This window comes from Anomaloglossus baeobatrachus, unplaced genomic scaffold (genome assembly GCF_048569485.1).
Source record: "Anomaloglossus baeobatrachus isolate aAnoBae1 unplaced genomic scaffold, aAnoBae1.hap1 Scaffold_296, whole genome shotgun sequence".
In the NCBI taxonomy this organism is placed as follows: Eukaryota; Metazoa; Chordata; class Amphibia; order Anura; family Aromobatidae; genus Anomaloglossus; species Anomaloglossus baeobatrachus.
In genome coordinates, this window is record NW_027442399.1 from 124324 (window position 1) to 151049 (window position 26726).

The following is a 26726-nucleotide window of genomic DNA, read 5'->3' on the forward strand; positions in this document are numbered from 1 at the left end:
ATGTAAGCTCCTACTGCCTGATCCGAGCATCTATCCACATTGTGATGCCTGCTCTAACCTGACGATGCCTCAGCCTGGAATCGCACCCCCAGTGGTCTCTCCGGCTGCTCCGGCTCCTGTGGCTGAACCCCCGGCTTGGGTAGAATCCTTATCTAGGTCTATCTCCCAGTCTTTTGCCGACTCCATGGGACAGCTGTCCAGGACTTTGCTGAACATGCATCAGCCCCCTTCACAGGGTGCCTCTTCTGCTAGGGCTCTCTCAGCGGAGCTCACAGAGGATTCATCATCTGGTCCCAGACCCCGTCCTCCTAAGAGGAGACGCAGGGCTCCCTCTCCTTCCTCGTCCCGCGGCTCTGTTTCAGAAGCTGACTCGCAGGACGAGGACGATGCCTTTACAGGGGGCTCGGAGGCTAATTCCATGTGCCCCATTGATCTGTCCGAAAGTGACTCAGATGTTAGTGATTTGATTGCGTCCATTAATTCTGTACTGGATGTCAATCCGCCAGTATCAGAGGAGCAACCCTCTCTGGCAGAAAAGCACCAGTTTACCTCGCCTAAGAGGACAAAGAGTGTGTTCTTTAACCACTCCAGTTTTCAGGCCGCTGTGACCAAGCCCAGAGCCTGTCCTGACAAACGCTTTCCAAAGCGTGGTTCTGATGACCGTTTTCCCTTTCCACCTGAGGTGGTCAAGGAGTGGGCTCATTCACCAAAGGTAGACCCCCCGGTGTCTAGACTCTCAGCCCGGACCGTTGTATCAGTGGCTGATGGCACCTCTCTTAAGGATTCGTTGACCTTCTGGCCAAATCTGTATATGAGGCGGCAGGGACCTCGTTCTCCCCAACTTTTGCAGCAGTGTGGGCTCTCAAAGCCATCTCTGCTTCTCTGGAGGAGATGCATTCCCTCGCCAGGGAATCTATGCCCGAAATGGTTACCTTAACTTCCCAAGCTTCAGCTTTTTCATCCTATGCCATGTCTGCCATGCTGGAGGCTTCTCACCGCACTGCGGTGGCTTCGGCTAATTCCCTCGCTATCCGCAGGATCTTGTGGCTTCGAGAGTGGAAGGCAGATGCTTCTTCAAAGAAGTACCTTGCTGGGCTCCCTTTTGCTGGGTCCCGGCTGTTCGGAGAACAGCTGGATGAAATTATTAAGGAAGCTACTGGCGGGAAGAGTACTTCCATGCCACAAACCAAAACCAGGAAACCTGTCCAGGGTAGGAATCAGTCGAGGTTTCGTTCCTTTCGTTCCTCCAACTGGTCGTCCTCTAAGCCCTCGGCCTCGTCCACTAACTCAGCCAAGGACCAAAAATCCAACTGGCGCACAAAAGCGCGTCCACAGAAGACTGCAGGAGCTGCTGCCACTAAGGCAGCCTCCTCTTGACTATCTGTCCGCGCCAGCAACGTCCTTAGTCGGTGGCAGGCTCTCCCACTTTGGCGACACGTGGTTTCAACACGTCTCCGATCAGTGGGTGCGGGATATCATCTCCCACGGCTACAGGATAGAATTCTCTTCCAACCCGCCAGACAGATTTTTTCTGTCAACTCCCCCCTGCTCCAAGGCCGCCGCCTTCTCTCAGGCCGTGGCATCCTTGCAGGCCAACGGAGTAATTGTACCGGTTCCCGCCCGGGAACGGTTCAGAGGTTTCTACTCAAATCACTTCCTAGTCCCCAAAAAGGACGGTTCCATCCGGCCCATCTTGGATCTCAAGCTTCTCAACAAGCATGTTCGGGTGCGGCATTTTCGCATGGAGTCTCTGCGGTCAGTCATTGCCTCAATGACCCAAGGGGATTTCCTGGCATCAATCGACATCAGAGATGCCTATCTCCATGTGCCAATTGCAGTGTCACACCAGCGTTGGCTACGTTTTGCAATCGGAGAGGAACATTTCCAATTCGTGGCTCTTCCCTTCGGGTTAGCCACGGCCCCTCGGGTATTCACCAAGGTCATCGCAGCAGTGGTTGCGGTCCTGCACCTCCAGGGGTTGGCAGTGATTCCTTACCTGGACGACCTTCTAGTCAAGGCTTCATCCAGCGCAGACTGTCAGCGGAGTTTCTCGCTCACTCTTGCCACTCTAGCCCAATTCGGGTGGCTTGTCAATCTGCCCAAATCCACTCTGACTCCGACCCAGAGGCTCACGTACCTAGGGATGCAGTTCGAGACTCTGATTAAGGGCAACCTCACAAGTGACGGCAAACAGCAGTCCCTCCAACTGGCGGTGCGCTCTCTGCTGAGGCCCCGCCGTTATTCCATCAGGCACCTGATGCAGGTGCTGGGTCAGATGGTCGCGTCAATGGAGGCTGTTCCCTTTGCCCAGTTCCATCTGCGTCCACTGCAGCTGGACATTCTCCGCTGTTGGGACAAGCGGCCTTCCTCCTTGCACAGGTTAGTGGCTCTGTCGCCACAGACCAGGAGCTCTCTTCAGTGGTGGCTTCGGCCCCTCTCTCTGTCTCAGGGACGCTCCTTCCTGGCCCCGTCCTGGGTGATCCTCACCACGGTTGCCAGTCTATCCGGCTGGGGAGCGGTATGTCTCCACCACCGAGCACAGGGCACTTGGACTCCGTCCGAGTCAGCCCTCTCGATCAATGTGCTGGAAACCAGAGCCGTGCTTCTGGCTCTCCTAGCTTTTCACCAGCTATTGGCGGGCAAGCACATCCGAGTCCAGTCAGACAACGCGACAGCGGTTGCCTACATCAATCACCAAGGCGGGACACGCAGCCGCCTTGCAATGTTGGAGGTACAACGCATCCTTCAATGGACGGAGGACTCCAAGTCCACCATATCCGCAGTCCACATCCCAGGCGTGGAAAACTGGCAGGCAGATTATCTCAGCCGTCAAACCGTGGACAGTGGGGAGTGGTCCCTGCATCCGGCAGTGTTTCAGTCAATCTGTCGCAAGTGGGGCACTCCGGACGTGGACCTAATGGCATCCCGTCACAACAACAAGGTTCCGGTTTACGTGGCTCGCTCCCACGATCCTCAGGCATTCGCCGCGGACGCTCTGGTTCAGGACTGGTCCCAGTTTCGTCTGTCCTATGCGTTTCCCCCTCTAGCTCTCCTGCCCAGAGTTCTGCGCAAGATCAGAATGGAGGGCCGTCGAGTCATCCTCATTGCTCCGGACTGGCCCAGGCGAGCTTGGTATCCAGACCTGCTCCTTCTGTCCGTAGAGGTGCCGTGGCATCTTCCGGACCGTCCAGACCTTCTCTCACAAGGTCCGTTTTTCCGCCAGAATTCTGCGGCTCTCAGATTGACGGCGTGGCTCTTGAGTCCTGGATCTTGACGGCTTCCGGTATCCCCCCTGAAGTCATCTCCACTATGACTCGGGCCCGTAAGTCTTCCTCTGCCAAGATCTATCACAGGACTTGGAAAATTTTCCTGTCCTGGTGTCGCTCTTCCGGCCATCCTCCTTGGCCTTTTTCCTTGCCGACCCTTCTGTCCTTCTACAGTCCGGTCTGCAGCTTGGACTGTCCCTCAACTCCCTCAAGGGACAAGTCTCGGCTCTGTCAGTGCTGTTCCAGCGGCGTATCGCCCGGCTGGCTCAGGTCCGCACCTTCTTGCAGGGCGCGTCTCACATCATTCCGCCTTACCGGCGGCCCTTGGATCCCTGGGACCTCAATTTGGTTCTCACGGTTTTGCAGAAACCCCTCTTTGAGCCTCTTAGGGAGGTTTCTTTGTTTCGTCTTTCACAGAAAGTGGTCTTTCTAGTGGCCATAACTTCCCTCAGGAGAGTCTCTGATTTGGCTGCGCTCTCTTCGGAGTCACCTCTTTTGGTTTTTCATCAAGACAAGGTGGTTCTCCGTCCGACTCCGGACTTTCTTCCTAAGGTGGTTTCTCCTTTCCACCTTAACCAGGACATTACACTACCTTCCTTTTGTCCGGCTCCTGTTCATCGCTTTGAAAAAGCGTTGCATACTCTGGATCTGGTGCGTGCTCTCCGGATCTGTGTGTCTCGCACCGCTGCTCTTAGGCGGTGCACCTCTCTTTTTGTGCTAACCACCGGTCGGCGTAAGGGCCTCTCTGCTTCTAAGCCGACTTTAGCCCGTTGGATTAGGTCGACCATTTCGGATGCCTACCAGTGTTCTCAGGTGCCTCCCCCGCCGGGGATCAAGGCACACTCGACCAGAGCTGTCGGTGCCTCTTGGGCTTTCAGGCACCAGGCTACGGCTCAGCAAGTCTGTCAGGCTGCCACTTGGACTAGCCTGCATACCTTTTCAAAGCACTACCAAGTGCATGCTCATGCTTCGGCAGATGCGAGCTTGGGCAGACGCATCCTTCAGGCGGCTGTCGCCCATTTGTGAAGTTAGGCTCCGCCTACTTCTTAGTTTTTCTGTTTATTCCCACCCATGGACTGCTTTGAGACGTCCCATTGTCTGGGTCTCCCATAGGAACGATAAAGAAAAAGAGAATTTTGTTTACTTACCGTAAATTCTTTTTCTTATAGTTCCGTATTGGGAGACCCAGCACCCTCCCTGTTGCCTGTTGGCAGTTTCTTGTTCCGCGTGTTATCACCGGCTGTTGTCATGGACAGAGTCTCCGGTTGTTCCGGTTCTTGCTCTGTTTTTACTTGTGGGTGGTTATTCTCCTTCAGCTTTTGCACTAAACTGGCTAGATCTGGTTCTCCAGGGGGTGTATAAGCTCAGAGGGAGGAGCTACATTTTTGAGTGTAGTACTTTGTGTGTCCTCCGGAGGCAGAAGCTAAACACCCATGGTCTGGGTCTCCCAATACGGAACTATAAGAAAAAGAATTTACGGTAAGTAAACAAAATTCTCTTTTTTTATCTGCTGCCGATCTAGCAGTTATACAGAGCTCATGAATATGCTGGACTACCTGCAGCACGCCAAGTAGTCCTGTAATGATAATCTACTGCTGATTAATCAGTGATTTTATCAAAACTACACTAAGCAGCCCAGTAAGTGACACATCGCTGGAATCAGGATCTCTATCTCTACATTATGCTGCTCTCGGATTAGGTGGCAAAAACCTGGTGACCGATTCCCTTTAACACATGTTAGATTACCTCTCTGTGGCAATTTTAATAGAAATGTTAAAAGTAGGGATGGGCGATCCCCCTGATGGTCGGGATTGGGGAGACACGGCCGATCATTTTGTAAAGATCATGATCAGGATCAAGATAACACGATCTTGCGTCCCAATCACTGATCTTTGACTTTACAGTTATGGGATGGGGCGGGGGGGGCTATAAAATAGGAATACAGTTAATAATAAACATTGTCATTATACTTACAGGTCCCGCAATGCGTCCTGCAGACTGTCTCCCGCTGCTTCTCCTTCCGAGTACGATCATTGCTCATTGGCCTGTCAGTGCATCTCGCCAGTACGCAGTGCTTGCCCGAGCATCTCGGTATACTCGGCGATCGCTGTGTACTGGCGAGATGTTCGGGCACATGCTCCTCGTCCCTGCATGTCGGCGCTCTTTACAGAGTCAGCCCACATGCAGGGATTAGCTGCCACACGCCGATGAATAGCAGCGCCGGGAATCAGGTGATCGGAGATCACCATTGCTATAGTAACCCGCCCGTCAGGTTACTATGGCAACGGTGGCAGCGGTGATGTCACCGCTTACCGAACCGCAGCCTCTGCTCACCCATTGAGTGATTAGACAGCACGGAGAGGAGTAGCGTTCTTCCTCCCCTGTGCTGTGTGATATCGCAGAGCTAGATTGGTTGAAGAAGACAAAAGACCAGGATCGTGGAGGGGTAAGAGGGAGTCTCTAAGTGTGTCTGTGTATTTATTTCTAATAAAGTATTTTTCTTCTGTGTCTTGTTTTTTGTTTTTTTTTAATCCTTTATTGGAGATTCTTAATGGCCGATTCAAACTTGACTTGACATTAAGACTCTCTGGCTTAATACTAGCTGGTAAAACAAACTTGGTCTTAACCCCTTATTACCCAGCATGCCACCCGGCACCAGGGCCACTGGAGCAGTTAACACATTGAGATTGGGCCTCCAGAGAAAGAAGTCGCTCTCTTTCTTGAATCCTCCTGTTGTAAAATTCAAGAAATAATAATAATAATAATAATAATAATAATAATAATAATAAAAAAGGATATTATCATAACTAACATGCTAAAATAAAGTACAAAGGATGTGAAAATGCCGCATCTTACCTTTCTTCTTCTGCCTTCCTTCGTTTTTCCTCTTTCACTCTTCCAATCTCTGCCTTTATTTCTTCTTCTGCGACATTTCTTGAAAGATTCAGTACGACATCTGCAAGCAGCTGATCAGCAACTATAGATGACTCACTTAAAGGAACACAGGAAAATGATGAGAATTATTTATTTGAGCATGACAAATATTCAATTAATTAGAACTAACTTTGAATACATTCACTGTAATACGATCGGACGTTAAATAGGACCGAAATAGTTGCCATAAAAAATTTTTTTAACCTGGTGTAAATGCCGCTGTTCTCCTTAATATGGCGATGTTTATATTTTGCAACTGCATCTGACCTCCCCAGATATATAGTCCCTTCTTCCCTGTATGTAAATCAATTCTAGTTAGCCAAATGGGAGTGGTCATCTCTTCTGTATGGCAATCTTAAGATGACCATGCCCAGTTGGCTAAGCGGGCAAACAGAGACCAAATATCAGGAACAGAAAGGCGCAGGAGCGAAAATTAAACAATGCCAGACTCAGGAGAGCAACGGCATTTACAACAGGTGTAAAAAAATAAAATAAAAATCTAGATCTATTTATTTTTTTTTACCTGGTGTAAATGCCGTTGATCTCCTGAATCTGGCACTGTTTAACCCCTTCAGCCCCCGGGCACTTTCCGTTTTTGCGTTTTTGTTTTTTGCTCCCCTTCTTCCGAGAGGCGTAACTTTTTTATTTTTCCATCAATCTTGCCATATGAGGGCTTGTTTTTTGCGGGACGAGTTGTACTTTTAAATGAAACCATAAGTTTTACCATATAGTGTACTGGAAAATGGCAAAAAAAATTCCAAGTGCGGAAAAATTGCAAAAAAAGTTTGATCGTACAATAGTTTTTGGGATATTTTATTCACTGTGTTCACTATATGGTAAAACCGAGGTATCTATGTGATGCCTGAGGTCGGTGCGAGTTTGTAGACACCAAACATGTATAGGTTTACTTGTATCTAAGGGGTTAAAGAAAATTCACAAGCTTGTCCAAAAAACATGGCGCACGTTTTGCGCCATTTTCCAAAACCCGTAGCGTTCTCATTTTTCAGGATCTGAAGTTCAGTGATGGCTTATTTTTTCTGTCTCGACCTGACGTTTTTAACGGTATCATTTTTGTGCAGATGCTACGTTTTGATCGCCTGTTATTGCATTTTGCGCAAAATTTGCGGCGACCAAAAACCGTAATTTTGGCGTTTACTGATCAGATTCATTGATTTTATATTTTGATAGATCGGGCATTTCTGAATGTGGCGATACCAAATATGTGTGTATTTTTTATTTTTTTAACTCTTTAATTTTCAATGGGCTGAAAGGGGGGTGAATTGAACCTTTAGGTTTATTTTTTTTTTTAATTTTTTAAAACTTTTTTTTTTAATTTTACTAGTCCCTCTAGGGGGCTATAGTGATCAGCAATCCGATCGCTCTGCACTATCTGCAGATCTCAGCTACAGAGCTGAGAACTGCAGATTTGCTGCTTCACTTTCAATGCCGGCTGTATTCCGGCATTGAGGGGAAGTGAGTCATGTTAGCTACAGGCGTCATCACATGACCCTGTGCTACCATGGCAACCGCCGAAAGTCACGTGATCATGTGACTTCCGGTGGGGGCGGGGTAAGTGACTGTCATGGCGGCGCCCATATACATATCGCTGCCAGATTTTGGCAGCGAAATATAAGGGGTTAATGGCCGCGGGTGGAATCGATTCCACCCGCGGCTAGCAGGCACACATGTCAGCTGTTGATAACAGCTGATATGTGCGCGGATCACCGCCGCCTGCCGGCGGCAGGGGGCGGGACTTACCGGCACACGATCCATGACGTACCCAGTACATCATGGGTCGTTAAGGGGTTAATGTTTGCTCATGTGCCTCTCTGTTCCGGATATTTGGTCCTGAGATGTGTGTGTAATAATATATACATACATACATACATACATACACAGATCTGTCAAAAATTAAGAGACCACTGCAAAATTGTCAGTTTTTCTGATATTTCTCTTTATAGGTATATTTTTGAGTAAAATGTAAATTGCTCTGTTATTCTATAAACTACTGACAACGGCTCCGAATTTCCAAACAATAAATTTTGTATTTATTTTCTGAAAATGAGAAGTGGTCAAAATAATAAAACAATGCATTGCTTTCAGACCTCAAATAATGCAAAGAAAACAAGATCATAATCATTTAGAAACAACAATACTAATGTTTTAACTCAGGAAGAGTTCAGAAACCAATATTTTGTGGAATAACTGATTTTTTTAATCACAGCTTTCATGCGTCTTGGCATGCTTTCCACCTGTCTTCCACACTGCTTTTGGGTGACATTATGCCACTCCTGGTGAAAAATGTATGCAGTTTTTCTTTGTTTGATGGATTGTGACTATCCATCTTCCTCTTGATTACATTCCAGAGGTTTTCAATGGGGTTCAGGTCTGGAGATTTGGCTGGCCATGAAAGGGTTTTGATGTGGTGTTCCTTCATCCTCACATTGACTGACCTAGCTGTGTGGCATGGTGCATTGTCCTGCTGGAAAAAACAGTCCTCAGTGTTGGGGAACATTGCCTGAGCAGAAAGAAGCAACTGGTTTTCCAGGATAATCTTGGTGCGGCTTAATTCACACGTCCTTCGCAAAGTTTATGCTGCCCAATCCCAGCCTTGCTGAAGCATTCCCAGATCATCTCTGATCCTCCACTAAACTCCACAGTGGGTTCAAGACACTGTGGCTTGTACGCCTCTCCAGGTCTCCGTCTAACCATTAGACTACCAGGTGTTGGGCAAAGCTGAAAACTAGACATATCAAAGAAGATTACCTTACTCCAGGACTCTATGCTCCAATTGGTTAGAATAAACTTTGCGAAGGACGTATGAATCAAGCCGCATACAAGGTTACCCTGTAAAAACAGTTGCTTCCTTCTGCTCAGCCGATGTTCCCCAACTCTGAGGACTGTTTTTTCAGCAGGACAATTTGCCATGCCACACAGCTAGGTCAATCAATGTGTGGATGAAGGAGCACCACATTAAAACCCTGTAATGGCCAGCCCAATCTCCAGACCTGAACCCCATTGAAAACCTCTGGAATGAAAAACCAAAAAAGGCGACTCCGAGGAGAGCGCAGCCAAATCAGAGACTCTCCTGAGAGAAGTTATGGCAACTAGAAAGGCCACCCTTTTGAGAAAGACGATACAAAGAAACCTCCCTAAGGGGCTCGAAAGGGGGTTTCTGCAATACCGTGAGGACCAAGTTAAGGTCCCAGGGATCCAAGGACCGCCGATAAGGCGGAATGATGTGAGACGCACCTTGCATGAAGGTGCGGACCTGAGCCAGCCGGGCGAGACGCCGCTGGAACAGCACTGATAGAGCTGAGACTTGTCCCTTGAGAGAGTTGAGGGACAGTCCTAGCTGCAGACCGGACTGTAAAAAAAAGACAGAAGGGTCGGCAACGAGAATGGCCAAGGAGAATGGCCTGAAGAGCGACACCAGGACAGGAAAATTTTCCAAGTCCTGTGATAGATCTTGACGGAGGAAGACTTACGGGCCCGAGTCATAGTGGAGATGACTTCAGGAGGAATACCAGAAGCCGTCAAAATCCAGGACTCAAGAGCCACGCCGTCAATTTGAGTGCCGGCATCTCCACGGACAGTTGGAGCAGGTCCGGATACCAAGCTCGCCTGGGCCAGTCCGGTGCAATGAGGATGACTCGACGGCCCTCCATTCTGATCTTGCGCAGGACTCTGGGCAAGAGAGCTAGAGGGGGAAACACGCAGGACAGACGAAACTGGGACCAGTCTTGAACCAGAGCGTCCGCGGCGAAGGCCTGAGGATCGTGGGAGCGAGCCACGTAAACCGGAACCTTGTTGTTGTGACGGGATGCCATTAGGTCCACGTCCGGAGTGCCCCACTTGCGGCAGATTGACAAACACTGCCGGGTGCAGGGACCACTCGCCACCGTCCACGGATTGACGGCTGAGATAATCTGCCTCCCAGTTTTCTACGCCAGGGATGTGGACTGCGGATATGGTGGACTTGGAGTCCTCCGCCCATTGAAGAATGCGTTGGACCTCCAACATTGCCAGGCGGCTGCGTATCCCGCCTTGGTGATTGATGTAGGCAACCGCTGTCGCGTTGTCTGACTGGACTCGAATGTGCCTGCCCGCCAACAGGTGGTGAAAGGCTAGGAGAGCTAGAAGCACAGCTCTGGTTTCCAGCACATTGATTGAAAGGGCTGACTCGGACGGAGTCCAAGTGCCCTGTGCTCTGTGGTGGAGATGTACCGCTCCCCAGCCGGATAGGCTGGCATCCGTGGTGAGAATCACCCAGGACGGAGTCAGGAAGGAGCGCCCTTGGGACAGGGAGAGGGGTCGAAGCCACCACTGAAGAGAGGTCCTGGTCCGTGGCGACAGAGCCACTAACCTCTGTAAGGAGGAAGGCCACTTGTCCCAACAGCGGAGAATGTCCAGCTGCAGAGGACGCAGATGGAACTGGGCAAAGGGAACCGCTTCCATGGAAGCCACCATTTGACCCAGCACCTGCATCAGGCGCCTGAGGGAATAACGGCGGGGCCTCAGGAGAGAGCGCACCGCTAGCTGGACAGACTGCTGTTTGATTAAGGGAAACTTCACAAGTGCCGGCAAAGTCTCGAACTGCATCCCTAGGTACGTGAGACTCTGGGTCGGAGTCAGAGTGGATTTGGGAAGATTGACAATCCACCCGAATTGGGCTAGGGTGGCGAGAGTGAGCGAAACACTCCGCTGACAGTCTGCGCTGGATGCACCCTTGACCAGAAGGTCGTCCAGATAAGGAAGCACTGCTAACCCCTGGAGGTGCAGGACCGCAATCGCTGCCGCCATGACCTTGGTGAATACCCGAGGGGCCGTGGCTAACCCGAAGGGGAGAGCCACGAATTGGAAATGATCCTCTCCTATCGCAAAACGTAACCAACGCTGATGTGACACTGCGATTGGCACATGTAGATAGGCATCTCTGATGTCGATGGACGCCAGGAACTCCCCTTGGGTCATAGAGGCAATGACTGATCGCAGTGACTCCATGCGAAAATGCCGCACCCGGACATGCTTGTTGAGAAGCTTGAGATCCAGGATGGGCCGGAAGGTACCGTCCTTTTTTGGAACTAGGAAGAGATTTGAGTAAAAACTTCTGAACCGTTCCTGAGCGGGAACTGGGACAATCACTCCGTTTGCCTGCAAGGACGCCACGGCCTGCGAGAAGGCGGCGGCCTTGGAGCAGGGGGGAGTTGAGAGAAAAAAATCTGTTTGGAGGGCTGGAAGAGAATTCTATCCTGTAGCCGTGAGATATGATGTCTCTCACCCACTGATCGGAGACTTGCTTTAACCAAGCGTCGCCAAAGTGGGAGAGCCTGCCACCAACTAAGGACGTGGCTGGAGCGGGCAGAGAGTCATGAGGAAGCTGCCTTAGTGGCAGAACCTCCTGCGGTCTTCTGCGGACGCGCTTTTGGGCGCCAGTTGGATTTCTGATCCTTGGCTGAGTTAGCGGACGAGGCGGAAGGCTTAGAGAATGACCAGTTGGAGGAACGAAAGGAACGAAACCTCGATTGATTCCTACCCTGGGCGGGTTTCCTGGTCTTGGTTTGTGGCATGGAAGTACTCTTCCCGCCAGTAGCTTCTTTAATGATTTCATCCAGCTGTTCACCAAACAGCCGTGAACCAGCAAAAGGGAGCCCAGCAAGAAACTTCTTGGAAGAAGCATCTGCCTTCCACTCTCGAAGCCACAAAATCCTGCGGATAACAAGAAAATTAGCTGAAGCCACCGCAGTGCGGTGAGCAGCCTCTAGCATGGCAGACATGGCATAAGATGAAAAGGCTGAAGCCTGAGCAGTTAAGGTAACCATCTCAGGCATAGATTCCTTGGTGAGGGAATGCATCTCCTCTAGAGAAGCAGAGATGGCTTTGAGAGCCCACACTGCTGCAAAAGACGGGGAAAACGCGGCCCCCGCAGCTTCATACACAGATTTGGCCAGAAGGTCAATCTGACGATCAGTGGAATCCTTAAGTGAGGTGCCGTCAGCCACCGACACAACGGTCCGGGCTGATAGCCTAGACACCGGAGGGTCTACCTTTGGGGAGTGAGACCACTCCTTGACCACCTCAGGTGGAAATGGAAACCGGTCATCAGAACCAAGCTTTGGAAAGCGTTTGTCAGGGCAGGCCCTGGGTTTGGTCACAGCGGTCTGAAAACTGAAGTTGTTAAAGAACACACTCTTCACTCTCTTAGGCGAGGTAAACTGATGTTTTTCTGCCAAAGAGAGTTGCTCCTCTGACACTGGCGGATTGAGATCCAGCACAGAATTAATAGAAGCAATCAAATCACTAAGATCTGAGTCACCCTCAGAGAAATCGATGGGATACATAGCCTCCGAGCCCCCAGTGAGGGCATCCTCCTCATCTTGAGAGTCAGCTCTTGAGACAGAGCCGTGGGATGGGGAGGGGGAGGAAACCCTGCGCCTTCTTTTAGAAGGACGGGGTCTGGGATCAGATGATGAATCCTCCGTGAGCTCTGATGGACGGAGGTCAGAGGATAGGAGTCCTCTGTCAAGAGTATTAAAGGCACCCTGTGAGGGGGGCTAATGCATATTCATCAAAGTCCTGGACAAAAGTCCCATGGACTCAGCAAATGACTGGGATATGGACCTAGAAAAGGACTCTACCCAGGCCGGGGGTTCAATCACAGGTGCAGCAGCAGCCTGAGAGACCACTGGGCCTTGCTCCTTGTGTGAGACATGCTGCTGGTATACAGAGGTCCACAACCGGAGACCGGCTGTGGCTTACCAGACCGCTGAGCGCGGTGTTTTGTGCCCTCCAGATCCCGAAGCCCGGTCCCCCAGTCGCAGCACCTCAGCAGAGATGCAGAATGCAGGATGTCCCAGAGCAGAGTGAACTCTGCCTGAGAAATGACTAGGGGGCGTTCCTATAAAAGAGCTGGAACTGGAGGGCTATAGAGACCTGCAGGGAAGGAGGGACGCCCCAGCAGTGGGGAGTGTCCCTCCCCTGTGTAGAACGGCCGCCGGGAGGAGCCAAACCTGTCCCTCTGCATGAGTGACATGCGAGGGCAGGAAAATGAAACTAGGCCTCCGGCGAAGCCGGGGCCTAAATTTAAGCGGCGAGGCCGACAAGCAGGCAACATCGGCGCGGTTCTCAGGCAAAAGCTAGAGAATCCGCCGGAAAAGTTAAAACAATCACATACAGCATACTCTCCCCTTACAATAAAGAACCGGGACCCCCAACATAAACGTCTCAGGTACTTAGCTGCTGAGACGCAGGGCCATGTCCCTGGGGATGAGTGCTCCGGTCCAACAGAATCCTCAAGGGGCTGTGGATGGAGACCGGACTCCTGCCAGGCATGGAGACCGTGCTGGCTCCCACTTCAAGCCAGAGCCCAGAAGGGATGGTGAAGGAGCGCGGCATGTAAGGCTGCAGCCTTGTAAATCAACCTTAACAACACCGCCGACACAGTGGGGTGAGAAGGGACATGCCGGGAGTCCAAACATGGACCCGCTTTTCTTCAAACTCTTTCCAAAAGTCAAACAAATCAGATGAGAATGCATGTGTGGATGTATGCCTCCTGACACAAAGCAATAAACTGGCTAGGACTGGCTACCAGGGGGTGTATAAGTTCAGAGGGAGGAGCTACACTTTTAAGTGTAGTACTTTGTGTGTCCTCCGGAGGCAGAAGCTAAACACCCATGGTCTGGGTCTCCCAAAGGAACGATAAAGAAATATTAATTTCTGAACTCTTCCTGAATTAAAACATTAGTATTGTTGTTTCTAAATGATTATAAACTTGTTTTCTTTGCATTATTTGATGTCTGAAAAGCAATGCATTTTTTGTTATTTTGATTATTTCTCATTTTCAGAAAATAAATATAAAAAGTTATTGCTTGGAAATTCGGAGACATGTTGTGAGTAGCTTATAGAATAAAAGAACAATTTACATTTTACTCAAAAATATACCTATAATGAGAAAAATCTGAAAAACTGAAATTTTGCAGTGGTCTCTTAATTGTTTTGCTAGAGCTGTATATTTACATACACATATACACACACTGACCCAAATTGTCAGTCTTAATTAGAGACACTACTTGCAATGCTAAGCCAATAAGGGTATTACAACTAGAGGTACCCTAAATCAAACTATTAAAACTTAACGTTTAATCTATACTTAATTATAATAGTGACTAGGTATTTTAAAACATTGCTGGAAGAGGGATCTTACTGACATTCCTATCTCATGCTCGATTGAGTGCTGGTGCACATGCGTCCGGGAGCGGTAGCTCGATTGAGTGCTGGTGCGCATGCGTCCGGGAGCGGTGGAGGTCATCGCGCCGCCGCGCCGCCTCTTCCCTGTGTGACGTCCGCTCGCATGGTGGCCACGTGATGCGCACACGTGGCGGTCATGTGACCGGAACTGTCAGACGGGTGGCGGCGCGGTCAGGCGCTATGCGTCCCGCGCTACCTTGGATACAATTTGCGTCACTGACACGTCAACCGGCGCTGATTGGTTGACGTTCCTTTTTAAACCCACACTTCCCCTCACTTGTCCACGCTCCCTGACGAAGGCTTCACCGCCGAAACGGCCGTCGGGAAGGACACGGACGCCTCTCTCTGACCTCCCCTAGTCTCCCAGGTATAGTGTGCCACTGGTTGATTCCATCTACACAAAACTTTGAAAACTTTGAATTGTTTCCCTGACTCTGGATGTAAGTTTACACGCAGTTCTGGTATGGCAGTGTCCAACCTTAATTTTTTAAGCTATAGTTTAGCCTTGATCAGGGACTTTCATAGATAGGATGTGAATGAATTTTCTCTTCCGTCCTACAGTGTCACACTCTTGCCTGTTTGACTTGTGTGGTTATATATCCACTTATTTACCATTTTTTGCTATCTTCATATTTATGATGGATATCATATATGTACAATTGGTTCCAGGGACCCATATGGATATGATGTGAATATCCTATAGTGATACATCTTTGCCTGGTTGAATTCTATGTTCTTTGTGGCTATATACCCACTTTTTCCAACCTTTCTGTGGTTTACATTTACGATTGATTGTACATACATGTGCAAATGATTAGACTATATGTCAGTTTATAATATTTCTTGACACTGTCTATATATTTTGGTCAGAGATTGATGGTTCGTGCCCTCACTTGTTTCGTGCCGCCCCGCACCTACCCCTGTGTCAATAAAGATTATCACTTTGCAATTTGGATACTTGGTCGTGTGTTTCTCTTTATTTCTCATGTGAGGTAACAGGCCGCGGACCTGTGACTCCTATTTGCTTACTGGTGACTCCCTAAATTGGTTGTTAAGCAGGTTGTTAAAAGGTTTCAGCTACTAGCTTCCCCAAAATGTTTCACCATGTCTGGCTTTATCAGGGGGCTAAACCGAAAGAAACGCGCCACCCTTTTTAAAGGTTTGGTAGTGATGTCATATCAGAATCGTCCAATCATTACATAGTACTCAGGGCGAATAGTAAGCAAGCTCATTATTATAATTAAGTATAGATTAAACATTAAGTTTTAATGGTTTGATTTAGGGTACCTCTAGTTGCTTTGGCAAATTGTGTTTATTGTAATTTAACCCTTTACTACCTTGGTAACAGTGGGGGTTTTTGTGTTTTAATAAGGGTACTTACACACACACATATACACACACACCAATTATTTGCATTGCTGGATACTGCTGGAGTATAACTCATTGCTTACATACACTATTGGAATAACAATTTCAGAAAATATTCTATGAAAAATAACGCTTTTAAACTGCAGAATGCCCTTAAGCTGCTTGTCTACGATCAGTGTTCACAGCGTTTTGGATGCAGCATGTTTCAGCTGCGACCAAAACACTGCAACGTACAGCACAAGTACAGTGTACGGGATTTCTAAGAATCTCATGCCCACGGTGTGTACAGCCCATAGCGTAACCTGACCTGCGGTGTAGCTCTCCAAGCCGCAAGCATGTTACTTTTTTGCTGTGGAGTCGCAAGCGTTCTCCACAGAGAAAACAGAAGAGAGAGACCGCAGCGCCCCAAACCCTGATCGTGAGCACAACCAGCTACAGTCTCCTGCGGAGGAAACTCGCAGCCCCGCAGGTCAGGACCTGCCACGTCCAGGATGCAGCAGGTCCTGATCGTGTTCACATACCCTAATAGTCATTTGTCAAAAATTTTCCTCAAAGACTTGAATGTGGCAAAACAGTAACATTGTTTAGGAAGAATAAATAAATACAAAAAAGGAACACTAGGAAGAATTTGCTAAAACTATTTCTATAAAAAAAAGCTTGCAGACTCAGAAAATGCTTCCATATTATCCCCCTGTTTGACAGTGATCTATCTGATAAGTGCAGGTCAGCTGAACCTCACCACCACTAAAGTTAAATGGGACCTTCACTGTCATGCAGGTTACATAAATAAACAGTACAAAAATTCACACTGGAGGTGAAGGATCTTACAAGGATATCAGTCACGTGGTAAGTCTCGCGGAAACAGGAAAGTATGGGGAATAAAAAGACTTTATACCTTGCAATAAATTACTTATTAGAAAAATCAGTTTAAGATGCATGTAGTAGAGGTGTGTATTCAGCAGAGGTGTGTGTATGTGTGTGTATACAGCAGAGGTGTGTGTGTGTGTGTGTGTATATGCAGCAGAGGTGTGTGTGTGAATATGCATCAGAGGTGTGTGTGTGTGTATATGCATCAGAGGTGTGTGTGTATGCATCAGAGGTATGTGTGTGTGTCTGTATGCAGCAGAGGTGTGTGTGTGTGTCTGTATGCAGCAGAGGTGTGTGTGTGTGTGTGTCTGTATGCAGCAGAGGTGTGTGTGTGTGTGTGTGTGTGTGTGTGTGTGTGTATGCAGCAGAGGTGTGTATGTGTGTGTATGCAGCAGAGGTGTGTGTGTGTGTGTGTGTGTGTGTATATGCAGCAGAGGTGTGTGTGTATGCAGCAGAGGTGTGTGTGTATACAGCAGAGGTGTGTGTGTGTTTATGCAGCAGAGGTGTGTGTTTATGCAGCAGAGGTGTGTGTGTGTATGCAGCAGAGGTGTGTGTGTGTGTATGCAGCAGAGGTGTGTGTGTGTATGCAGCAGAGGTGTGTGTGTGTATGCAGCAGAGGTGTGTGTGTATTACTGGAGTGCTATATATAGTAAGGTGCTTCCTATAAACTGAAAAGGAAGATTTTTGTGTACTCACTGTTAAAATCTTTTTCTCTGAGACTTCATTGGGGGACACAGGACCATGGGTGTATATGCTACTGTTGCCAGGAGGTTGACACTAGGCAAACTAAAGAGAAAAAAGTTAGCTCCTCCTCAGTGTACAACCTGTGACTGACCGGGAACTAAGCCAGTTTAGTGTAAAAGTAGTAGTAGGGGGGAGGGGGGAAAACGTCGTGGCAGAGTCTCCCTAGTATTGGACTGTTTCGGTCTAGGCTGCCATGACGAAGTGGGTTTCGGGGAGAACTGAGAAGGTCGGTCCCTGCGTAGTCCGCGGCTGGTGGCGGGGACAGCACGGGATGTCGACCAACCAAATGAGTTCCGAAAGGAGCGGAACGAGGACTGTGGACGTCTGGTGAAGGACATCCTGGACTTCAGCTGGGGGAGGGAGGTACTCTTTCCTCCCGTGGCGTCAGAAATGAGCTTCTCTAGACGTTCGCTAAACAATCGGTCTGGAAAAAAAGGGGAAGGCCCGTGAGAGACTTCTTGGAGGCAGAGTCCGCTCGCCATTGTAGGAGCCAGAGAGCTCTACGGATGGCTATGGTATTTGAGGCGGCAAATGCTGCGCAGGTAGCAGCGTCCATGGAGGACTGCATGAGGTACTCCGCCGCAGCGGCAATTTGAGCTGTTACCTCTGTGAAGGTATGAGTGAACTGGGATTCCTCAAGCGAAGTGTTAAGGGATTCTGCCCAGACCGAGATCGCCTTTGCGACCCACACAGCGGCAAAGGAGGGCGAGAGGGAGGATCCCGCAGCCTCAAAAGCAGAGCGGGCGTGGTGCTCCACCTGTCTGTCGGGTCCTTGATGGAGGAACCATCAGGTAAAGACAGGAGCGTTTTTGTGGTAAGGCGGGAGACCGGGGGGGTCGACCGAGGGCGGATCGGCCCAGCCCTTAGGGGCAGGTGAGGCAAAAGGGTACCGGGACTCCATGAGTTTTCGGTTACCGAAGCGCCTGTCAGGCTTCTCCCTTTGCTTTGTGAGGATATCGTGAAACTCTGGGTGATAAGCGAAAACCTTTTGGGGTTTCCTTGCCCTCTTAAGGGAGACCGCATGGCCAGTGGTAGTGGATGGGGGATCCTCCACATGCAGAGTTTGGTTGATTGCTGCTATAAGGGAGTCTATTGCAGTTTGATCATCTGGGGAGGCTGAAACCAAGGAATCCTCTTGGTATAAACAGCATTCTCCCTCCTCCAGCTCTTCAGAAGCTGTGGAGCGTGTGGGAGAGCCTGCCCTGTGTGCTCCCGAGAGAGAGCCCGCTGGAGACACCCGGCCGTGTGCTCTTCTCCTGATCCCTGCAACCGGTGAAGCATATGCCCGGATTACCTCAGAAGGATCCTCCATAGGGGTATCCTCAGGCTGCGTTCCGTCCAGGGACCCAGAAAGGAGTGGAGGACGACATTGCATAGCCAGCACCAGGTTCTGTGACAGTCTTTTTATGGATTGGGACAGAAACTGTGCCCATTCCGGTGGGCTGGGAGCCCAAGGCTCTGGGCTGACTGTTGCGGCGGTGGTGGCAGGGGGGTCTTGGGGGGCTATAGGGGCACAGGACTCACAGAGAGAAGAGGTGTGTTTACGTGGTAACTCAGCGTGGCAGGCAGTGCAGGCTGAATAATAGACTATGTGGGCCTTAGCACTCTTAGTGCCCTTAGAATTCTGCATGTTCCTAATAGGAGTATGCCAGGAGGGGGAGTAATGCTCAGCAGAGCTACAAGTGAAGCAAGCACCTCACCAGAATCAGCGATGGCCCTGTCCTCAGGAAGGATTAAGCTCTATGGACATCTTCGCACGCTTTCCTGGGGGGGTGCGGGGCTTATTGCGGCCGCGGGGGGCTTAGCGCTAAAAGAGCGCGAAGATGAAGTCAGTGTACCCCCCTCTGCTGTGGGTAGTAAAAAAACGGCGGGAAGGGAGCTTCTGATAGTTTTCCTCCCTCTCCCTCCAGTCAGCACACAGCTTGTCACTGGTGGTTATCAGCCGCCTTTTCTGCTAGAGCAAATAAACAGCGTGGGTCCCTGAGCCCTGGGCCCTCCCCCTACCACCGGGAAATTATCTGCAGGACTTTCTGTAAACAGGAGTGACTTCCCCCCTCCTCCAGCCAGCAAGCTAGAGAAAAGTTAACACTGTGTGTGCAGGATCCTTGGGGCTCTCCTCATTGCACTCAGTAAGAGACTTTCTCATAATAAATACTGTAAATATCCTGGGAGCCTTCCCTGCAGCGTCTTTTCTCCCTTTTTCTAGGAAGCCAGTCAGGGGGGATCTCACCTTAAAACACTGCTTCAGTCCAGGCAGTGAAAATAGCAGAGTCAGCTTGCTGTGTTTGGTCACACCGGTGCCATATTCAACTCAGAGCCTGCAAAGAGGGGCTGAGGAATTGGGCTATAGGGGCACATGCCTCTACCCTGGGCTTTGGAAAATCGGTGTCTGTGGAACCCGTCGTCCAGCCCAGGATCCAGCGTTGCAGGAGGGGGTACGTGGAGGCGACACTCCACGTTCCCACCCGTTGATGGTAGTGGGAGAACGGTCCCAAAAGGAAACCGTCGCTCTCAAAAAATAACAAAACTTGAAAGGAAGTGCCTCCTACAGACACTAAGCTAAAACTGAGCTTGCCTGGCCCGGCCAGGGGGTGTATACTGCAGAGGAGGAGCTATGCTTTTGTATCTACTTAGTGTCCTCCTATGGATAGGCAGCATAACACCCAAGGTCCTGTGTCCCCCAACGAGGCGTCAGAGAAAACTGGATTTTCTCGCTAATAGCACTGGAGGATATCGCACCATGGGGCATCATAGATCAAATGTCCCAGAAAGCGAGTAATACCAAAAAACTTGACCGTGCAGATCACAAAGGGCATGGTGGCTCTCAACACTTGGTGATCACTAACACTTAAGCAATAGAATAAACAAGTGTGAGAGCTGAAAAAAAATAAAAATAAAAGGGAGCTCCCAGTTCCGGGAGACTGAGAGGTGTGATGGGAGAACAATGCTCCACAAACGGAGAGACTGTTTTTGGAGGTTAGCCCCTATCAATGATAAAAAGACTAGCCTTGAAACAAAGTTGGGTAAAATCAACAATGGAGATTTCTGGAAAATAGGACAAGTCTAACATCCAAATTAATTCACAAAGGTGGATTGATGGGAGCAAAGATCATGAGGGTTCACCAAGAGAAGAGAAAAGTCTCCTAGTCATTCTCTGGAATGAGAGGAGTATTGCCAAGAGCTAAGTTAGAGTTTGCATTAGAGGTGGTAATTTGAAAAAAGCAGTTTCCATAAAAGAGACACGATGTAGAGTCTCACCTACTGGCTTAAATGAGACGGCGAGCTTCAAGCCCCATTTATAAATATGCAGAAAATTGTAATCCTTTTTAATCTACTTTTTAATTTATATAATTTAATCCTGTGTGCACCACAATATGTTTATTTTTGCAACATAGTAGTCTAATTTTTGTTCCATCTAATTCTAGCTCCTATGATTTGCATGAAGCAGCACTTTAAAATCTTCATTTGCTGATATACCTGATCATCAGTATGGCTGAATATTTTATCCATTATTACATCTAAAGGCCCCGTTACATGCAACGACATCGCTAACGAGATGTCGTTAGGGTGACGGAATTCGTGACGCAAATCTGGCCTCGTTAGCGACGTTGTTGCGTGTGACACGTATAAGCGACCACCAACGATGCAAAATACTAACCAAATAGTTGATTGTTGACACGTCGTCCATTTCCCAAATATCGTTGTGGGCGCAGGTTGTTCGTCGTACCTGAGGCAGCACACATCGCTACATGTGACACCCCGGGAACAACGAACAACAGCGTTCCTGCGTCCTCCGGCAAAGAGGTGGGTGTGACTTTCATGCGGCTGCTCTCCGCCCCTTCGATTGAACGTCTGCCGTGTGACGTCGCTGTGACGCCGCATGAACCGCCCCCTTGGAAAAGAGGCTGTTCGCCGGCCATAGCGACGTCACTAGGAAGGTAAGTATGTATGACGGGTACTAGCGATTTTGTACGCCACGGGCAGAGATTTGCCAGTGACCCACAAACGACGGGGGCGGGTGCTTTCAAGAGCGACATCGCTAGTGAGGTCGCTGCATGTAAAGCCCCCTTAAGGCATTGAGATCTAATACAAGAAAAGAAGATGAGGGAAAAGAACCCACTGATTTACTACATCATAATGTCTTTTATACTCTATCGAGTGATGTATTTATATATTTCCTTGTGTCTTCATTATATCTATACATTCTATTTACTATTGTGATTTTTACTGTTTCCCTACAGTCATTTGGATATGCTGTATATATTTTGGACAGGTGGTGGCACATATTGGGCATGCGCTGTAGTGCCGTAATTGAAAAGTGCCCCTAAGTTCATCTTGGCCGGATACATGTGACCGTGTGGTCATATGAGTGGAGACACACACATGCTCCTTCGTTGCCCAGGTCCCGGATGATGCCAGAATGCGGGTCTTCCATCATGTCGTGTCATCATAACGATGTTGTGCCCACACACCACCTGACCTATCGCGACTGACACACCGCATTTTATGCTAACATGCCCCTTTCGGCCATCTTTTTCTAATACATCTCTAGTTGCTCTATACTCTATAGAACCTGCATTGTGTACCATGTGTAATGCTCATATGCCCCGTAGTAATTATTTTACAGGAGATATATATATATAACACTTACTCTATACACTTATTTCCTGATGAAACTAGTATAGCGGTGAACCGCACGTTGGGTTCATCTGTGCCTATCTGCATGTCACAAGGTATTTATAGGAGGCTGTACATATGGATCCTTACAACACATCATAAAATACTAACCATGTATACTCTATGCGGTATTTTTTTGACAAAAATCCTATTAAGCAGAGCTGTCATTCCATGTCTTATTCTCTGTGCATGTTGTTTTCCTAACACACTAATTGTTATTATAGTTCTTTTACAATCATATGCGCACTGATCATTCTCCGCTAATTCATATATTATGGACATTGGCAGATAGACCTTTGTTTACCGTGTCATTGTTGCTGCACCTATTTTGGGTACTGTGCTCCTCCTCACCTATAATATTTGATAGTATGACAATCATGATCTGTACTTAACTATATAGTTCCTATTTTTCTAATCTAATTAGCAACTACAGAAAAAATAAAATCAACTGTGGTTCTCGGTTATATCGATAAGTTTGCACATTTGTGGTTTTGAGAGAATAGTAATTTACCGTATTTTTCGCTTTATAAGACACACTTTTGTTCCCCCAAATCTTGGGGGAAAGTAGGGGGTGCGTCTTATAATCCGAATATACGGGGGGGGGTGTATATTTATATATACACACACTACAGAGTCCAGGGGAGGTGCGGGCAGCTCTGGAGCTCTGCTGGGGGACTTGTGAAAGCTGGGAGCAGCAGCGTTTGATCTCCTGCACCCGCTCATATAATATGCACAGCTGCTGTCCACCACCATGGTGCTGAAAGTGCACCGCGGCGATGGGCTGGGGCAGCAGTGTATATTATATCTGCCTGCCCCTTCTTTGATTGCACATGCCCCCTCCCCCGTGTTAGCTATGGCCCCCATGCTGCTGCAAACAGTAAAATAATAAACTTTTTACTCACCTCCTCCAGCGTGTCTGCCAGGCCTCCCTCCTGCTGCTGTGATAAGGCACAAGAGATTTCACTCTGCCGTGCCGATCACATGACCGGCCGAGAACCAGGAAATGCAGGAGGCCGGAGCTCAACCCCGAGGAGGGGGACACAGACAGGACAATGCTGGAGAAGGTAAGGAAAGTTTATTTTCCTAAAAGCAGCAGCATGGGGCGATATATAACACAGGGAGCTGTGTGCCAGCAATAGTGGGCCATGTGCCAGCAATAGTGGGCCATGTGCCGCCACATGGGGCCGGGTGCCGCCACATGGGGCCATGTGCCAGCAATAGTGGGCTGTGTGCAGCCACATGGGGCCGTGTGCCGCCACATGGGGCCATGTGCCAGCAATAGTGGGCTGTGTGCAGCCACATGGGGCCGTGTGCATCCACATGGGGCCGTGTGCCGCCACATGGGGCCGTGTGCCGCCACATGGGGCCGTGTGCCGCCACATGGGGCCGTGTGCTGCCACATGGGGCCATGTACCAGCAATAGTGGGCCGTGTGCAGCCACATGGGGCCATGTGCCAGCAATAGTGGGCTGTGTGCAGCCACATGGGGCCGTGTGCCGCCACATGGGGCCGTGTGCCGCCACATGGGGCCATGTGCCAGCAATAGTGGGCCGTGTGCAGCCGCATGGGGCCGTGTGCCGCCACATGGGGCCGTGTGCTGCCACATGGGGCCATGTGCCAGCAATAGTGGGCCGTGTGCAGCCACATGGGGCCATGTGCCAGCAATAGTGGGCTGTGTGCAGCCACATGGGGCCGTGTGCAGCCACATGGGGCCGTGTGCCGCCACATGGGGCCGTGTGCCGCCACATGGGGCCATGTGCCAGCAATAGTGGGCCGTGTGCAGCCGCATGGGGCCGTGTGCCGCCGCATGGGGCCGTGTGCCGCCACATGGGGCCGGGTGCCGCCACATGGGGCCGGGTGCCGCCACATGGGGCCATGTGCCAGCAATAGTGGGCTGTGTGCAGCCACATGGGGCCGTGTGCCGCCACATGGGGCCATGTGCCAGCAATAGTGGGCTGTGTGCAGCCACATGGGGCCGTGTGCCGCCACATGGGGCCATGTGCCAGCAATAGTGGGCCGTGTGCAGCCACATGAGGCCATGTGCCAGCAATAGTGGGCCATGTGCCGCCACATGGGGCCGTGTGCCGCCACATGGGGCCGTGTGCCGCCACATGGGGCCATGTGCCAGCAATAGTGGGCCGTGTGCAGCCACATGGGGCCGTGTGCAGCCACATGGGGCCGGGTGCCGCCACATGGGGCCGGGTGCCGCCACATGGGGCCATGTGCCAGCAATAGTGGGCTGTGTGCAGCCACATGGGGCCGTGTGCCGCCACATGGGGCCATGTGCCAGCAATAGTGGGCTGTGTGCAGCCACATGGGGCCGTGTGCCGCCACATGGGGCCATGTGCCAGCAATAGTGGGCCGTGTGCAGCCACATGAGGCCATGTGCCAGCAATAGTGGGCCATGTGCCGCCACATGGGGCCGTGTGCCGCCACATGGGGCCGTGTGCCGCCACATGGGGCCATGTGCCAGCAATAGTGGGCCGTGTGCAGCCACATGGGGCCGTGTGCAGCCACATGGGGCCGTGTGCAGCCACATGGGGCCGTGTGCAGCCACATGGGGCCGTGTGCAGCCACAGTGGGCCGTGTGCCGCCACAGTGGGCCGTGTGCCAGCCACAGTGGGCCGTGTGCCAGCCACAGTGGGCCGTGTGCCAGCCATAGAGGATGTGTGCCAGGCATAGGGGACATGTGGCATCACTGGGCCATATCCAGATTCAGAGGGCTAATTTTAGGATGGGGGGGGCTATGAGGGACATATACCCTATATGATTTGTCAGACGGACACTGGCATTATAAGACGGACCCCATTTATTAAAAAATTCTCTATTCCTTCACCAAATTTGGGGGTGCGTCTTATAATCAGGTGCGTCTTATAAAGCGAAAAATACGGTAAATATTTCAGTAATTAGTTTTTATTTTAGGTTTTTAACTTGGTTATAAGGAGAAAAAAAAAGAAAACACTTTCCCGGTGGCATCCTTTTTACTTACCTGTTGGTATTGCAGGTTCATAACTGCTGATACTTCCAGTATATTTATTCTGGGCATCAAAGCTGCAAACCGGCATATGCAAAAAAAACTGTGGGAGTGGAGCTCCATTCACAATTTCCCCTATAGACATTTGTCGCTTAGAACTGATATAGGAGCTCCTCTTTGGCTGCAAAGGAACCAAAGGCTCAACAAATGCAGCACGATTCAGCTCTACAAAACTTTCAAGAAAAAAAGAAAACAAACATTAATTATCAAAGACAATTAAGACTGTATATTCCAGAGATTTCCAATCTTAAGACACACTTACCCTTCACTAACACTTAAGCCATAGGATGCAAGAAAATCTATAGCTTCCTCAGTATCATGGAAAGAGAGGAGACGAACCATATTTTCTAGAGGAAATAGTGTGGGTCTCTGATAACTGGCTGTGTACGCTACATTCAAGGCACGCAATGCATCTCTTCGTATCTGGGAGAGACACAGATAAAGCATTAAATTGCACCCAGAAACAAATTAAAAAAGTTTAAGCTTTGACCAGAGTAATCTATTACCTGGGGGAAATAACAATGTAATATGCAGCTGTTAAGGTAAGATGCAGAACGGACAAGCTTGAAGAATCGGACAAAGTTAGTGCTATTTAGCGCAGCGAACACTTGGACGGCATACTTCACTTCTTCTGCGTTGCGAACAGACTCTGGAAACTGTTGCACTTCTCTGAAGAAAAAAGAAAAAATGTATTCAATTTAGGGAATTTCAAAAGGAAGATTTTTGTGTACTCACCGTAAAATATTTTTCTGAGCCTTCATTGGGGAACACAGGACCATGGGTGTATGCTGCTGTTGCCAGGAGGTTGACACTATGCAAACTATTAAGAAAAAAAGTTAGCTCCTCCTCTGCATTGTACACCCTGTGACTGACCAGGAACCAAGCCAGTTTAGTGCACAAGCAGTAGGAGAAGCTGTAGCTATAGTTATTCAAGAAATAAGAAATTACCATTCCAAACAGGGCGGGTGCTGTGTTCCCCAATGAAGGCTCAGAGAAAAAGATTTTACGGTGAGTACACAAAAATCTTCCTTCCTTTCTCTCTTGCCTTATTGAGGGACACAGGACCATGGGACTTCACAAAGCAGTCCCTGGGAGAGAACAAACCCTTAACAACTGGTAAAGTCAGAACAACAGACTGACCGTTAACTATTAAAGGTAGTAAAGAACTGAGACGATTCCTTCAGAGTCAGAGGTGAGCCTCCGCCGCTTGCAGAACCTGTCTTCCCCAGGGCAGCATCCGCAGAGGCCTGCATATGCACCCTGTAGAACCTGGTGAACGTGTGGATGCTGGACAGGGAGCGGCTTTGGAAAGTTGAACAGCTGAGGCTTGATGGCGAAAAGCCAAGGAAGCTCCCACCACTCGGGTGGAATGAGCCTTCACCCTTCCGGGGAGGCTGGCACCCCTGACCCTGTAGGCCTCTTGGATAGCTGATCTAATCCAACGGCCAATTGTGGATTTCGAGGCTGAGGCACCTTTCCTCTGCCCCTCCACTGAGGACAAAGAGTGTCTGATTTGCAAAACGGCGCGGTCCGAGAAACAAATCCTCAGAGCCCTCACAAGATCCAAGTTATGCAGAGCCTTTTCAAATG

At 49.6% G+C, this 26726-nt stretch overlaps 1 protein-coding gene across 1 annotated transcript in view; it reads right to left on the bottom strand.

Moving 5' to 3' along the window:
- Nucleotides 1-26726, bottom strand: part of LOC142267566 (uncharacterized) — an 87307-nt gene that overhangs the window by 22138 nt on the left and 38443 nt on the right. The window contains 6 exon segments of the mRNA XM_075332337.1: nt 5904-5996; nt 6123-6257; nt 6566-6578; nt 25092-25309; nt 25399-25559; nt 25643-25805. Of these exon segments, the coding sequence (XP_075188452.1) occupies nt 5904-5996; nt 6123-6257; nt 6566-6578; nt 25092-25309; nt 25399-25559; nt 25643-25805 (783 nt within the window).